This window comes from Sesamum indicum, linkage group LG3 (assembly GCF_000512975.1).
Source record: "Sesamum indicum cultivar Zhongzhi No. 13 linkage group LG3, S_indicum_v1.0, whole genome shotgun sequence".
Taxonomy (NCBI): Eukaryota; Viridiplantae; Streptophyta; class Magnoliopsida; order Lamiales; family Pedaliaceae; genus Sesamum; species Sesamum indicum.
This window is the reverse complement of record NC_026147.1, coordinates 5399087-5412837: the sequence shown is the minus strand read 5'-3', so window position 1 is coordinate 5412837 and position 13751 is coordinate 5399087. Positions and strand designations below refer to the sequence as shown.

At 35.9% G+C, this 13751-nt stretch overlaps 3 protein-coding genes across 6 annotated transcripts; 2 read left to right on the top strand and 1 right to left on the bottom strand.

Annotated features, from left to right (window-relative positions):
• Positions 2668–7341, top strand: LOC105157297 (quinolinate synthase, chloroplastic). 2 transcript variants are annotated; one of them, XM_011073677.2, is made up of 7 exons: positions 2670–3760; positions 4619–4903; positions 5165–5389; positions 5493–5672; positions 5879–6376; positions 6689–6850; positions 6931–7341. In XM_011073677.2, exons 1-7 carry the CDS (start codon positions 2969–2971, stop codon positions 6988–6990), a joined length of 2202 nt encoding a protein of 733 aa, XP_011071979.1. In that variant the 5' UTR covers positions 2670–2968; the 3' UTR covers positions 6991–7341. The 2 variants fall into 2 exon arrangements, with proteins under 2 accessions (XP_011071978.1, XP_011071979.1); XM_011073676.2 differs by having other exon boundaries at positions 2668–3760; positions 6689–7341.
• LOC105157296 (manganese-dependent ADP-ribose/CDP-alcohol diphosphatase-like) lies at positions 8458–11009 on the top strand. Of its 3 annotated transcripts, none has more exons than XM_020692683.1 (3): positions 8495–8574; positions 8779–9262; positions 9776–11009. In XM_020692683.1, exon 3 carries the CDS (start codon positions 9795–9797, stop codon positions 10752–10754), a length of 960 nt encoding a protein of 319 aa, XP_020548342.1. In that variant the 5' UTR covers positions 8495–8574; positions 8779–9262; positions 9776–9794; the 3' UTR covers positions 10755–11009. The 3 variants fall into 3 exon arrangements, with proteins under 3 accessions (XP_020548340.1, XP_020548342.1, XP_020548341.1); XM_020692682.1 differs by having other exon boundaries at positions 8496–8574; positions 8691–9262; XM_020692681.1 differs by lacking the exon at positions 8779–9262 and having other exon boundaries at positions 8458–8574.
• LOC110011727 (high-affinity nitrate transporter 3.1) lies at positions 12068–13642 on the bottom strand. Its single transcript, XM_020692684.1, has 2 exons — positions 13120–13642; positions 12068–12843 (listed from the first exon to the last, which is right to left on the bottom strand). Exons 1-2 carry the CDS (start codon positions 13244–13246, stop codon positions 12359–12361), a joined length of 612 nt encoding a protein of 203 aa, XP_020548343.1. The 5' UTR covers positions 13247–13642; the 3' UTR covers positions 12068–12358.

The window sequence follows — 13751 nt, the reverse complement described above, 5'->3', positions numbered from 1 at the left end:
ACACGAACCCGTAACCACTTGATGTAGGGTTTTGTTTTCGTAGTACACCTCTTTGCATATAGTTTATTTTCACAAACTATTCTTGTCTTCTGAAATATACCCACCAAAAATACTGACGTTATTTATACAAATCACACCTATTTTTAAAAAAATTACATTTACATCCCCAAAAACGTCAACGTCATATACAAATCATCTTTATTTTTTTACTGTTAGGGATGATTTTTGTAATTACGTAAAAATATATGAATAATTTATATAAATAAAGTATAAGTTAGGAGTGTAAATATAATTATCCCTATATTTAAATTTACACATAGTTTTAGTTATTCCAAGTCATAATTAAGTACTATAAATTCGCACTATTGTATCACTTTCCATTTGGACTATGGTATATCTTTAGAAGGCCAAAAGAATGGCAATCAACAATTGCAAGGGTCCTTTTGGTTTTTTTTTTTTTTAAATTTTATTTTCGCCATTAATACAGAGAAATAATCACTTGGCAACTATAATGTAATTGTTATACTAAAGCTATTTTAATTAAAAAAATTGAAAAACAAATATACACGTGGTCCAAATCAAATTTGAGCTGTCAATTTTACAATAATTTGAATTATAACACGTTAAAAAATAAAGTGATAAAAAAACAAGTTAGGTCGTTGTCCTCTTTTCTAACCTTAGAATGCTACACATGACTTTTAAACGTCCGATGAGTCGGGAAGAGGTGTAGTAGGCCAATGACAAAAGATTTAGTCGAGACACGTAATAAATACTTTTGTCTATTCTTTATGATTGATACGAAATATATATAATTCTGAAGATAAATCATAACGGGATCACTTGAGATTTTTTATTCATAATTAATTAAGCAAATTACAAGAGAATTCATTATAATTTATCGTAATTTTTAATATTGTACAAAATAATTACGAAGGTTTCTATATGATAAAAACAAAATGAGTCGAAAAATTAAGATTCGGCAAGTTAAATTGAAAATAATATAAATTATATTATTAAATTTATTGAAAAGTGAAAAGTATGTTGGGATTTTCTAGTCATTTAGTCGTCAATTGTCCTAACCATCTGAAAATTCATTCTACACATGAAATTCTTGAAATGCAATCTAATTATGCAACTCAACATAACCACAACATAAATGTGAAATTGTTAGAACTCAAACCAAACATTAGGTAGACGTAATCATACTTATGTAATTTGAATTGTCACGACTCATTTTATTTACAAAAAAGTCAAAGCAATTAAAAACATACCACGTACTTCCAGCTTTTGGCTTAAAACTATTTTTCTTAATAATTTTAGAAATAAAAATTGACATCCCAAACACTTTCGAAATATATATTTTTAATCCAAAAACTGAAAAGCACTTTTTCGAAACTCTTGAAAATACTCCATAAAAAGGTAATCAACTATTTTACACCCTAATAAATATTTAGAGGCCGAAGTGCGAAATAACTATAATTATAAGACTAAAAATACAAGCATTAATATACTTAAACCCCCTATGAAAATGTGAAACTACATTTCTACTAAAGTAGCTTTGAAATTACACTGACATCCACTTCGAAAATTCTTCGATTACACCTGACCTTCTTCCATTATGGGTTGAACAAAAAATTCTAACTTTAGCAAAAAGAATTATAATTTTTTTATTTTGCCCTTCATTTAATATTTTAAAATAATTTTTTTGTACTTATAAACGGACAAATATATGGAGTGAAATTAACATCATTATATTTCCAGAAATTTAAGTCCCATAAGTTAAACCTGTTTTACTTATGGTCTCATTCATTATGGATTAGCACTTTTAATTGCGTAATTTACAAAATTTATCACTTTTGGTTCTCATCCACTTTTATTGTTTATAATTTAACAAAGTATGCCATGCATCCAGCATGTGGCCGTTAAGTATTTTGGGCTGAAGAAAAAATTGATGTATTTTCCTACTTAGGACTATTTTTGGGGGAAATATAACTATATTTGAGTGAAAAAAATAAATCTTGAAAATAAATTAGGGCAAAAGAGGGAGATTTCTCTCTTCTTTCACAAATTTGAAGTATAACCTTCCCATATTTCTATAAACGGAAGTCAAATGAAAACAGTACAAAGAATTATATCTTCCACAAGCAAATCAATTAGTGCCCAGATGGAGCTTTCATAAGCAACTATAGGAAGGACTAATTTTTCCTTCAACCAAAAATACTTAACGTCACGTAATAGGCATATGATCTATACTGTTAAATTATGGACGAAAAAGTGGCAAAGTACCAAAAGTACTATTTTTTTAAATTATGGGACTAAAAATGCTATTTTCATAATGAATGAGACCAAATGTGAAATATGCTTAACTTATGGCACCAAAAATGCCATTTTTCCTTACAAGTATAAATTTATTATATGAATATTAAATAAGGGGCAGAATTAGAAATTTATGTAATATTTTTTTTCAAATGTCAAAATTTTTTATTTAGACCCTAACGAAGAAAGATCAAGTATAAAGAACGAATTTTTAAAAAGGATATAAGTGTAATTTTATATTTTATTTTTTGGTAAAAAAAGTATAATTTTGTAATTAGAGGGAATGTCTGATACAATTAGTTGAGAAAAAATCTAAACAAGTATTGTTCAACACCACTCTTTTCATGGCCTGGCCCCAACACACTTTTTCTCTTTTGGCGCGTGATTAGGCGGCTCTTTCCTACCGCGCATTATCTCAAGGCCCTCCTCCTTCTCCTGCATATATCCTTGCATTTCCGCAGGTCTCCGCATCTCATGCCTTTCTCCCTATCCAATTTACACACACAACACGCACTGATAGAACTCTTCTTCCTCCTTTCTGCGCCCGTTCCCTCCTAATTCAAACTCGAACGGCATCAGAAGTACTTGGGACTATAGGCATACGTCAAGAAAACATAGATACCGTGTTTGTTCTTTGTTGTAAAGGTAGGAGATGGACTCTGCTGCGCTTTCCTTCGGAGCTGTCTCTTCATCTTTCTTTTGCAATTCCCGGAACCCTAAATTCAGCTGTGTATCTTCTAACCCTAAGCCTGCCTCACCGCCGATTGTCAGATGCAGCCAGTCGGAGAACCCGCATCTGAATTCTTGGTATCCTCTCAAACCCATTTCAGGAACGGCTTTTTCTTGCACTGCTGTTACGTCCCACCACACCAACACCTCCGGAAGTGGTAATCTCACGGCCTCCACCGCCGCCGCCGCCGCCACCACCAGAGCAAAGCTGCAGCTCCTCATTCAAGAATTTCAGTCGTTGACAGTACCGCTGGACCGCGTAAAAAGGCTTTTGCACTATGCGGAGCTTCTCCGTCCTTTGGGAGATTCATTGAAAAGCAACGACAGCCGCGTGCCAGGGTGCACTGCTCAGGTGTGGCTGCATGTAGAGCTGGATGATAATAACAAATTAAGGTTCTTGGCTGACAGTGACTCGGAGATAACCAAAGGGTTTTGTGCCTGCTTAGTTTGGGTGCTTGATGGTGCCACCCCGGAGGAGGTTTTGGCTGTGAAAACAGAGGATTTGGCAGCTCTGAGTGTGGTGGGATTGAACAGAAAAGCGAGTGGTTATTCTAGTAGCCGGGCGAATACTTGGCATAATGTGTTGATGAGTATGCAGAAGAGGACTAAGGCTTTGGTGGCAGAGCGCGAAGGGCGGCCTCGTGGAGAGCCGTTCCCATCATTGATTGTTAGTGCTGAGGGCATACAGGCTAAAGGGAGCTATGCAGAAGCTCAGGTGGAACTTCTATCTTTTGATGTTGTGTGGTATAGTTTGATCTTAAATTTAGTTATTGTGTTTTTCTTGTCTGCTTTTTTTGGATTTAGTGATGTGGGGTATGATTAAGGATTCCTTTTTGTCCAGCTTATATTAACGTTTTCACGGAAGATTGTTAAAGTAAATAGGTGAAATAAAAAACACTAACTTGTCTGGAAAGTGCCCAAATTAGTCAATAACTGTCTTTCTACTGTCTCAGAGAATTAGTAGATTGATTTTTCTAGGACTTCAGATGTAGGATTTGGAACATTACGAGCGAAGACCGCTATTTCAGATGCTGTTGAGTTGTAATCGAAGCCATTATTTGTTAGAAAATTTTAATGAGAATTGCTTCAATTTACAAACCTTTCGGGCTCTGCTCCAGCTTGCATATATATATATATATATATATCATATTATCTTTCATCTCTTGGTTCAGTTTGGTGGAGGTTTTAGGTTTTCAAGAATATAATAACTAACACTTGGGAGACGTGATTTTTTTCTATCTTTTCCTCTGCTTTTGATCAAAATTCTAATAAATTAAGTTGAATGAGATTGAAGCATAGGAGAGTTGCTTTGTTGAGTATATGAAGAAGTCATTGACAGTGAAAGTTTGCATAGATGTTTATCATGACTGCGTCTGGTGTCAGTCTTGATGATAATTAAGTGCTGAACTTTGAGAATATCATCTGGGTCATCTCAAATTCTTTCAAGAATCATTTAATGTGGACTGGGTTAAATAATTGTTAGTAAGGGAATATTGTTCACTACTGTATGTCATCTTCTCATGTTGATATCCTGACTATTGAAGAACCTAAGTTCCAATATAGTTTATTGCAGGCTCGTTTTCTGCTTCCAGATGAGGTAAAAATTCAAGAGCTAGTGAATTTTCTAGAGGAGAAGAAGATTGGTGTAGTTGCACACTTTTACATGGACCCTGAGGTCCAAGGCGTTTTAACTGCTGCACAGAAGCTCTGGCCTCATATACATATATCTGATTCACTAGTTATGGCAGATTCCGCTGTCAAGATGGCTAAAGCGGGATGCAAATTCATCACTGTACTTGGTGTAGATTTTATGTCTGAAAATGTACGTGCCATCCTTGATCAGGCTGGATTCCCGGAGGTACTACATCTTACTGAAGTTGTTTTTGTTCGGTTCGTTATATATATTTTTTTAATTGATCTGATGCTTAAGCAACTGCATAGACTTATTTACCAAGTAACTAACAAACACCTAATAAAATTTATAAATGTTTCCGCTGATCACACATTTATGTACATGCAGTTCGAACATGTTTGCACATATTTAAGAAATTGCCTTTATCTTTTCCTTCTTCATATCATATTAGTTAGTACACATATGTTAACTATGAATGTTGTTCAGGTTGGTGTGTACAGGATGTCAGATGAACGCATTGGTTGCTCATTGGCAGATGCTGCAGCCAGTCCTGCATATATGGATTACCTTGCTGCAGCTGCAGCTTCTGTTTCTTCTCCCTCTTTACATGTCGTGTACATTAACACCTCGCTCGAGACCAAAGCTTATACTCATGAAGTTGTTCCAACAATAACATGTACTTCTTCTAACGTTGTGCAAACCATCCTTCAGGTCAGTTATGCTCTTGCTTTTTGTTATTAATATTTCTTGGTTTTTGGCCTAGCTTTACTTCAACTTCTTTTTAGTTGGTTTAAACTGCATCTTGTACTTCCAGGCATTTTCAGAAGTTCCTGATTTAAATGTCTGGTACGGTCCTGACACCTACATGGGAGCAAATATCATGGAGTTGTTCCGGCAGATGACTGCAATGAGTGATGAAGAAATAGCCGAAATACATCCAAAGCACAATAGAAACTCTATAAAATCTTTGATACCTCGACTTCACTATTTTCAGGTAAATTTACCATTGGATCAAGAAAGTATTCTTGTATAAGAGCCTTTAGTTGTTTGTTTTGTCTCAACCCTACTTGGCTGAAACCTCCACGAACCCAAAAATAGGAGAAAAATATAAATATTTTAGGCGGTGAATGTTCTCTTCTAACACAAGATCATGATGGCCTAATTACATTCCTCTTGTAATGGCTTAAATTTCTTTGCCAGGACGGAACATGCATTGTTCATCACCTCTTTGGTCATGAAGTTGTTGGTAAAATAAATGAAATGTATTGCGATGCATTTCTAACTGCCCACTTTGAAGTTCCTGGCGAAATGTTCTCCCTAGCAATGGAAGCAAAACGAAGAGGAATGGGAGTAGTGGGTTCCACACAAAATATATTGGACTTTATCAAAGAGAGATTACAGGAGGCTTTAGATAGAAATGTTGACGACCATCTTCAGTTTGTTTTAGGAACGGAGTCAGGAATGGTAACTTCAATTGTCGCTGCGGTCCGCAAACTATTGGGCTCCGTCAAGTCTCATGACAGAGCTAAAGTGAGTGTAGAGATAGTCTTTCCTGTCTCGTCAGAGTCAATAACTACAACACCAAGCTCATCCCCTGGCGAAGCAGGGGACTTCTTGAAATTCCCTGTTATTCCTGGAGTTGCAAGTGGAGAGGGCTGCTCTCTTCATGGTGGTTGTGCATCTTGTCCTTACATGAAGGTAGCTGAATCCAACTCATGCTTTGCTGTTTATACTTGAATCACGCTTTCGGTTTTCAATATCTGAAAATTGATATTGGAACTCTCTGTTTCAGTTACCTTCTGTTGCATGTTGATGTAAATCCTAACAATATCTTAGTAGATTAAAACACTACACTGTATATCTTGCTGGTTGTGCCCAGCAATTCACTTATTAATCCACAGTCCAGAACGATGAATGTCTAGTGTACTTTTGCTACATGTATTTTAGATCTCTGTACTTGGAGTACTTAAACGTAAGTTTCTCACTTCATTTCCTTGTATACTTGGTCAGATGAACTCTCTCGAATCGCTCCTCAAAGTGTGCCGTAGCTTGCCCCATGACAAAGAGAATATTTCTGCATATGAAGCAGGGCGGTTCAGTCTGCAGACTCCCAACGGCAAACTAATTGCCGATGTTGGTTGTGAGCCAATTCTACATATGAGACATTTTCAGGTTCATGTTGCAAATTCCACATCCATCTTGAGATTTGATAATTTTCAGGTAATTAACAATGCAATTTGTGCTTTCTACAGGCTACCAAGCAATTGCCAGAGAAGCTGATCCAGCAGATCCTTGGCATTAACTCGGAATAGAAGATCAAATTATGCAGCCAACAAGAGCATGTATTAAACCAAGTCAAAAACGGGGAAGATCTCGATGGACCTCCATCTGCAGATCCCGTCTAGTAGACAAGAATCCATATGTTACTCAAGGTCGATTTCAGTCGAATAATTTTCATTTTTGCTGTTTTTAATTGGTTTCAATAGATCGTTAGATGTAAGGGGAGTGTCTTTCTTAATTTTTTTCCCCTTCCCCTATTTAAATAACCTTTCATTTGAGAGATTTATTAGGATGTAAGAGATGTGTTGGCCTGCAACACTGTAAAAAAGAACAGTTTCAGTGGAAATGAATCGCCCAGAATTTTGCTTTGGGAATTATGATAACTGCTCTTGCCTTTTGAGTTTATTTGCAGAGCCAGAAATGGTGTAGTATTTCTCTGGAGATATTTGGAGCATATTCGAACCCTTTAGGCCTTGTTCACTAGCTCGGATATCAATACGGCAATAATTCATCGCCCTTACTTCAAAAAACGAGCACATAGTCTTGATTCCTTTTTTTTTTTCAAAAAAAATGAGGAAATATGAACCGTAAAATAAGGGCTTCAAGATAATAGGAAATATATATATTTTTAAAAAAATAAATTACAATTAACTCATTTTAAAAAGTATGACGTTATATAACCCTTAAATCACTCACTTAGAGAAGAATGTTAGATCTTATTTTAAAACAAAATTTGTTAAGTATTTTGATAAAGTAAAACTTCAGAGTTTATAAGAAGATTAAGTTCGTTAAGTGTTTGGATAAAATAAAGGGTAAAATGCAGACACCCCAACGTATGGGGTTATTTACACTTTGCCCCCCAACCTTCTTTATTTAACACTTTCCAACCCAATCTTGGGGGGAGGGTCTACATTTTACCCTAAAATAAAAATATAGAGTTTGTAAGATATTAGTAAAAACAAATTTTGTAAGACATTTGAAGAAATTTTTTAAGATCTTAAAAATAAATTAGAAACTCCTTATTCTTATTTTTTTTAGAAAAATTATAAGCTCATAACATTTTTATTTTTAGAGCTCATAAGCTCTTTTCATACAAAAATTATTTTACATTTTGTAGCATTTTATTTTAAACTCTCTCAAATATTTTATAAGATGTTTTAAAGAGTTTATAAGCTCACCCAAACACCGAACCTCTAACTCAGATTTCAAATACTCGTAGCAAAAAGCATGTATTATTCTTTTCATAAATGCAATGACGGAAAAATTACACCCCCATCTCCTGAAGTTTGATTTCAAATACTCGTAGCAAAAAGCATGTATTATTCTTTTCATAAATGCAATGATGGAAAAATTACACCCCCAACTCCTGAAGTTTGGTTTTTCTATTATTTGAAAATTATATTTAGTTTGTTTCTTTTCAGTAAATAGATCCCTATTAGTCTAATTATCCTTGGGAAGCAATTAAATCAAATATTACAATTTAATAATATGCACAGGAATTCCCAATTTTCCGGTCTTCTTTTCTACTCGAAGGTTGATATAGACTCCTCTTTTGCTTTCTACTCCACATTTTCTTATCAAGGACATCATTGGAGCATTAAGATTTCTCCAGAAAGGTATGTAACTTCCTTTATTTTTCTGGATTTTCTTGATTATTTGTGTGTATTCAGTCGTATATCTAAGTTTTTGTCTTTTGAAAATCCGTCATGATTGTTTTTTTTTTGGTTGGTAGGTGGAGTTTTCTCCTTCGTAATCTCTGCTTCTAATTCTGAATTTCTTTTGACTTTCGTTTTAATTGGGTGGGTTTTATGGGGTTTCAGTAAACAATGGAGGGTAGTTGCAGCTGAAGAATGTTAGTTTGAAGGTGCTCAGCTGAAACTGTGTAATTTGATTCAAGAAATTGGGTAATCACCTTTTGATTTCGGCGAAATGTGGGGGAAAGTTAGGAAGTCAATGCAAAGAAGTGCTGATTATTCTTGTTTCCCTGGTTGCCCACAGCTTATTTTAGTGTAAAAAACTGATCTTTTCTGTGAGTGTGGAGGCAAAAAGGTAGATGGTTTTTGGTGAACCAAACATAGCCTTATTTCTGGTAAAGGATGCAACTAGTTTGGCTGTCAGATTAGGGAGGTCAGCAGATGTTGGTTTGAGAGAATTTCTCTGATATCAAGGAGGGATCCTGGATTGAAGTTTTGGTTATCCAAATTTCTATCATCGTGGAAAACTTTTACACTACCAATATCTTTTCAAATTTCTCTGACAGAATCAACTACATCGCACAGCCGACCCGTCAAAATAGCATTACTGGTATTCACTCGGACACTTCATCCATCCTCTGTGACCGGCTCTCTATCCTTTCATAAATTACCTCGACAATTTCATCAATGAGTTTCCGGTCCACATGAAGAGAAATGCTGATGAAAAAGAGAACTTAATAATTTTAAGAGAAATTTTGTGCTAACTTCAAATTGTTTCAATTATCCTTCACATTTATGTATTGGAGAAGTGAAAAGGCGAGTATATGGATAATTTTGTGTAAACTTTTTCCTACTTCAGTCGGTCTGAGTAATTATTAATGAGTGAATAATTAGACTAGTTTCAATTTATTCTTTTTTGCATTTCTTCATAGCTTAAGGTGAAAGTTACAGGAGTAAGAGAGTATAAATTTTTTTAATATGTTTTACTAATCTTTCTTATGGTTGTGGATTTGCTGACTCTTACTGCTATTATGTTGCATAACAGCGCATACTCTGTTGCAAATACGTCAATATAAATGCAGACTTAAACATTAATTATAATATACATCTTTTAAATTTCTAGGAACTTAAATTTTGGCCCTATGGGTTTTCCAAATGGGATTGTCCATGCACACGGGAAGCAGCCTCTTGTTTCTTTTGGAGTGATATCAGATGTCCAATATGCTGATATTCCGGATGGCCGCTCATTCCTTGGTGTTCCTCGCTATTACCGGCACAGCCAGCTTGTGTTGCAAAGAGCAGTGCAGAAATGGAACGAACAAAAGCTCAAGTTCGTCATTAATTTTGGGGACACTGTTGATGGCTTCTGCCCAAAGGACCAATCTCTAACTGCGATCAAGAAAATTGTGAATGACTTTAGCACTTTTAATGGCCCTGTATATCACATGATTGGCAACCATTGTCTTTACAATCTGCCTCGTGAAAAATTACTTCCGCTGCTGAACATTCCGAGTACTGATGGTCGTGCCTATTATGATTTTTCTCCGATTCCAGAGTTCCGATTTGTAGTCCTTGATGGCTATGATATCAGTGCTATAGGCTGGCCCGAGGATCATGCAAATACACTGAAGGCCCTAAATGTTCTCAGGGATAAAAATCCAAATACGAATAAGAATAGTCCAAATGGGCTCATAGGGCTCGAGAGAAGGTTCCTTATGTTCAATGGAGCTGTCGGGAAAGAGCAGATGGAATGGTTGGACCATGTGCTTCGGGATGCAACAAAACTAAACCAGAAAGTGGTGATATGCTGCCATCTGCCACTAGACCCTCATGTGTCTTCAGAGGAATCCTTATTGTGGAATTATGATGAAGTGATGGATGTGATACACCAGTACAATTGTGTAAAGGTCTGTCTAGCCGGGCATACGCATAAAGATGGATATGCAGTGGATTCATATGGTGTGCATCATCAGGTTCTTGAAGCAGCCTTGGAGTGCCCTCCGGGAACCAATGCTTTTGGATATATAGATCTTTATCCTGATAGTTTATTACTCACTGGCACAGATAGACTGGAGAGTCAAGAAATGGTTTTCAGTTGTTAGAAGGAGAAAACATTGTCAGTTCTGAAAGCTTATTAGCTTTAGTGCAGGATAATTATATTCAGCAAGATGCCGAAAAGTACAAAAAAACTGCATTTTTGTAAGTATTCTACTTTCCTGATGTCTGTAAATGTTTCTCAGTCATCGTCGATTGAGAAAGTAAGCCATTCAAAATTTACTTGTAACTTCATTATTAGTCTTTAATTTTACATCGATATCTTTCTGAGCAATTTAGAGTTGTCTGGTTTGTACTCTCCATTATTCTTCTGAACGTATTTCTTCTATGTGTAAACATAATGGGGAAACATCATCCATGCTGCCTTATATTGACAAGTCGTAGAAAATCTTGCTTTTCATCTATATAGAACATCAGACCTGATTCTAGTAAATCATGTAAATGATGCTGCTCAATTAAATTCTGCTGTAGTCAACTAGCATATCTCAGCTTTATCAGCTCCAAGTTTAAAAAAGAGAATTATTTGTAGATATTGCCTGTTGTTTAATTTTCACCTACGATAGATGAGCAAAATTTCTCCATGCAACACAGCAGTTGTTATGACTTGTATTCTTTTTGTGCGGTTTACTAGTATTTCTTATTCCTCCATCTATACCTACTTCTAATAAGTTATATGTCTGATGCTGCTTGGCTTATCCAGCAGTCATAAAGTATCATATTGCTATTGAACTCGGAAGTACAGCTTATCTGGAGACTTTTGCTGTTATTTTATTCCTGGATAATGTATTTTGCCGTACAAGAGGTACAAGTTGTTCTACATCCTTACATAATCAATTTTGATGTATATATTTTCCTTGCATTTGACTTTTCTTTTTTCTATTAACAATAATTAAGCAGGAGGATGACTGCATAATTACGGGAATGTGCTTGGATCTGCAAATTGGTGAAAGCATCGGAAGGTGTGTTGAGATTTAAATAATGAAACACAGATGTTCAAATTTATTGTTATTTATTTCTTGGTCAATAGTTGGTACATTTACATTCACATTCTTGATTATCATTGACTTTAGGAAAGTGCCTTGCACCTTCTCACATATCAATTTATGCTAAACATCTAGACATTGCTAGATGAGATATCTAATGAACTACACTCTGATTAGGGATCAGATTCTTGGAATATTCTCAGAGACTTCTGGTTTGAGGACATAAATGTGATGATTGCAGTTTTTTATTACAATTTTTTGTTATATGACAAGGTTGCATTTTCTGACTAATGGTTTTCTAACTTTCCTTCCGACATAACTATTGCAACTATTGCTATGGAGTCACATTTTATCTATGCATTCTGATGCCTGAAAGCTCTGAAATTGTATCAAATAATATAGAATAAAGTACGAGACAAGGATAAGGAAACTATGGTAGGTAAATGAACTGCAGTTCATTTAACTTCTTAGCCCAAACCTCTCATCCAACCTTATACATCATACAATGGTTTCAAATCATTCGCAAGCACCTAATGGACAAGCCTGATAGGATGCTTTTTGACACTGACGGTTCACATGTAATGAAACACAGAATTTGCTATTACACAACACAGATATCATAAAGCCTAATGCATGCAATAGATGGCAATAATTATCCCAAAATCAAATCAGCTCTTCTGGGATGCCTTGGCCTTTCTCTTTTCCAGGAAGAAGAATCCGAACAAAGCCACCACGGAGAAAGCCGAGAAGCAAACTGATGCAATGTCGAGAGAGACATGACGGCCGGAGATCGCCTGGACCTCGAACAAGTTGGTGGCCTTGTGAGAATCCGTGGTCTGGCCAAAGGCTACCTCCTTATCAGCAGAGTTGTGCACGTAGGCCCTAATAAAATATGTAGCAGTCGGCACATCTCTCTGCACTGTCCAGGTGAAGGTGTTGGTAGAAGGGCTGTATGGCTTCGCAACAATCTTGTGCTGGCAGGTTTTGTCCCTTTTTAACTCTTCCTCTGTTTTTCTCCATGCACGGTCCTGTTGGCTAATTGGTGCATAGCAAAGCTTGATTTTTACCGTCTTGTAGTCAGAATCTGTTCCAGCTGGGAAAGTGTTGTTGAGTGACCATGTCACTGTGATGTTGTCTTCCCCACCTTTCAGAACTGCACGTTCAATGTTGATATAATTTTATACAAGTAAACAAAGTTGCGTTTGCTCTGCTAGACAAAGACCAAATGATACCAATCAAATGGAAAGTGCAATAACACTCGCCATTTGGTTGGTTTGAGTTTGTCAAACCTGATCCAAGCAAGAATTTTCCAGACCAAAGAGAGATTCTTCAATTTTAAGCTCTAGATGTGTGAATTTCTTGAAAGTTGCTGTACACTTATCTTTATGACTTTATATTGCAGGAAAAAATATTTATGAAGTAATGGTACCTTGTCCCGCTTGAGGTGAAGCAGTGACAACGAGAGTATTCTGCAGAGAAGAGAAGGTTGCACCATAACAAGCTGCCACCAAATACGAGAGCAAGATTGAAGCAACAATGGAACCTTGAATTGCCATTGAATGTTTGCCTTCGGATTAAACGATTTCTGAGTGATAAGGCTGAAATATTGAGAAAAGCTACCTGAGGTTGATGAGGCCAAGAGACAGCCTTCGGTTGCTTATATAGTGGACAGATAAGGCTTTCTCACCTTTATTTCAAACTAGGAAAACACCAGGGTCTATTTTATAACGTAAGTCGAAAAAAGTAAACGCAGCAACTGGCAGATTTTCTCATTACTGTTGGTGATTTATTATAGATAAATCAGGCTGGTGACATTGCTATGTGTTATTTTAAGTAGGAAATGTCCCAAAAACATGTCCAAAGGATGGGACAAGAATTTTTTAGTCCTTAATTTTTAAATGACTTGGCTTATGACATTCTTGGATAGTTTGATGAACTGGTTATATGTGTTCCAAGAATTATTTTTTTCTTTCTGTATGTTTATTTTGACATTGTTCTAATTATTTGGCCCAACTCTATTTTGGTGCCCGCAAACACTAGAAGAAGTTGACAAATTAATAG

What these genes read in the sequence shown, in the direction of transcription:
- LOC110011727 (XM_020692684.1), bottom strand. Translation starts at nt 13,246, where the DNA reads ATGGCAATTCAAGGTTCCATTGTTGCTTCAATCTTGCTCTCGTATTTG. An exon ending in TTCACCTCAAGCGGGACAAG is followed by an intron (nt 12,844 to 13,119) that starts GTACCATTACTT and finishes TTGAACGTGCAG; the next exon opens with TTCTGAAAGGTGGGGAAGAC.
- LOC105157297 (XM_011073676.2), top strand. Translation starts at nt 2,969, where the DNA reads ATGGACTCTGCTGCGCTTTCCTTCGGAGCTGTCTCTTCATCTTTCTTT. An exon ending in TTGTGCAAACCATCCTTCAG is followed by an intron (nt 5,390 to 5,492) that starts GTCAGTTATGCT and finishes TTGTACTTCCAG; the next exon opens with GCATTTTCAGAAGTTCCTGA. An exon ending in CTCGACTTCACTATTTTCAG is followed by an intron (nt 5,673 to 5,878) that starts GTAAATTTACCA and finishes TTTCTTTGCCAG; the next exon opens with GACGGAACATGCATTGTTCA.
- LOC105157296 (XM_020692681.1), top strand. Translation starts at nt 9,795, where the DNA reads ATGGGTTTTCCAAATGGGATTGTCCATGCACACGGGAAGCAGCCTCTT.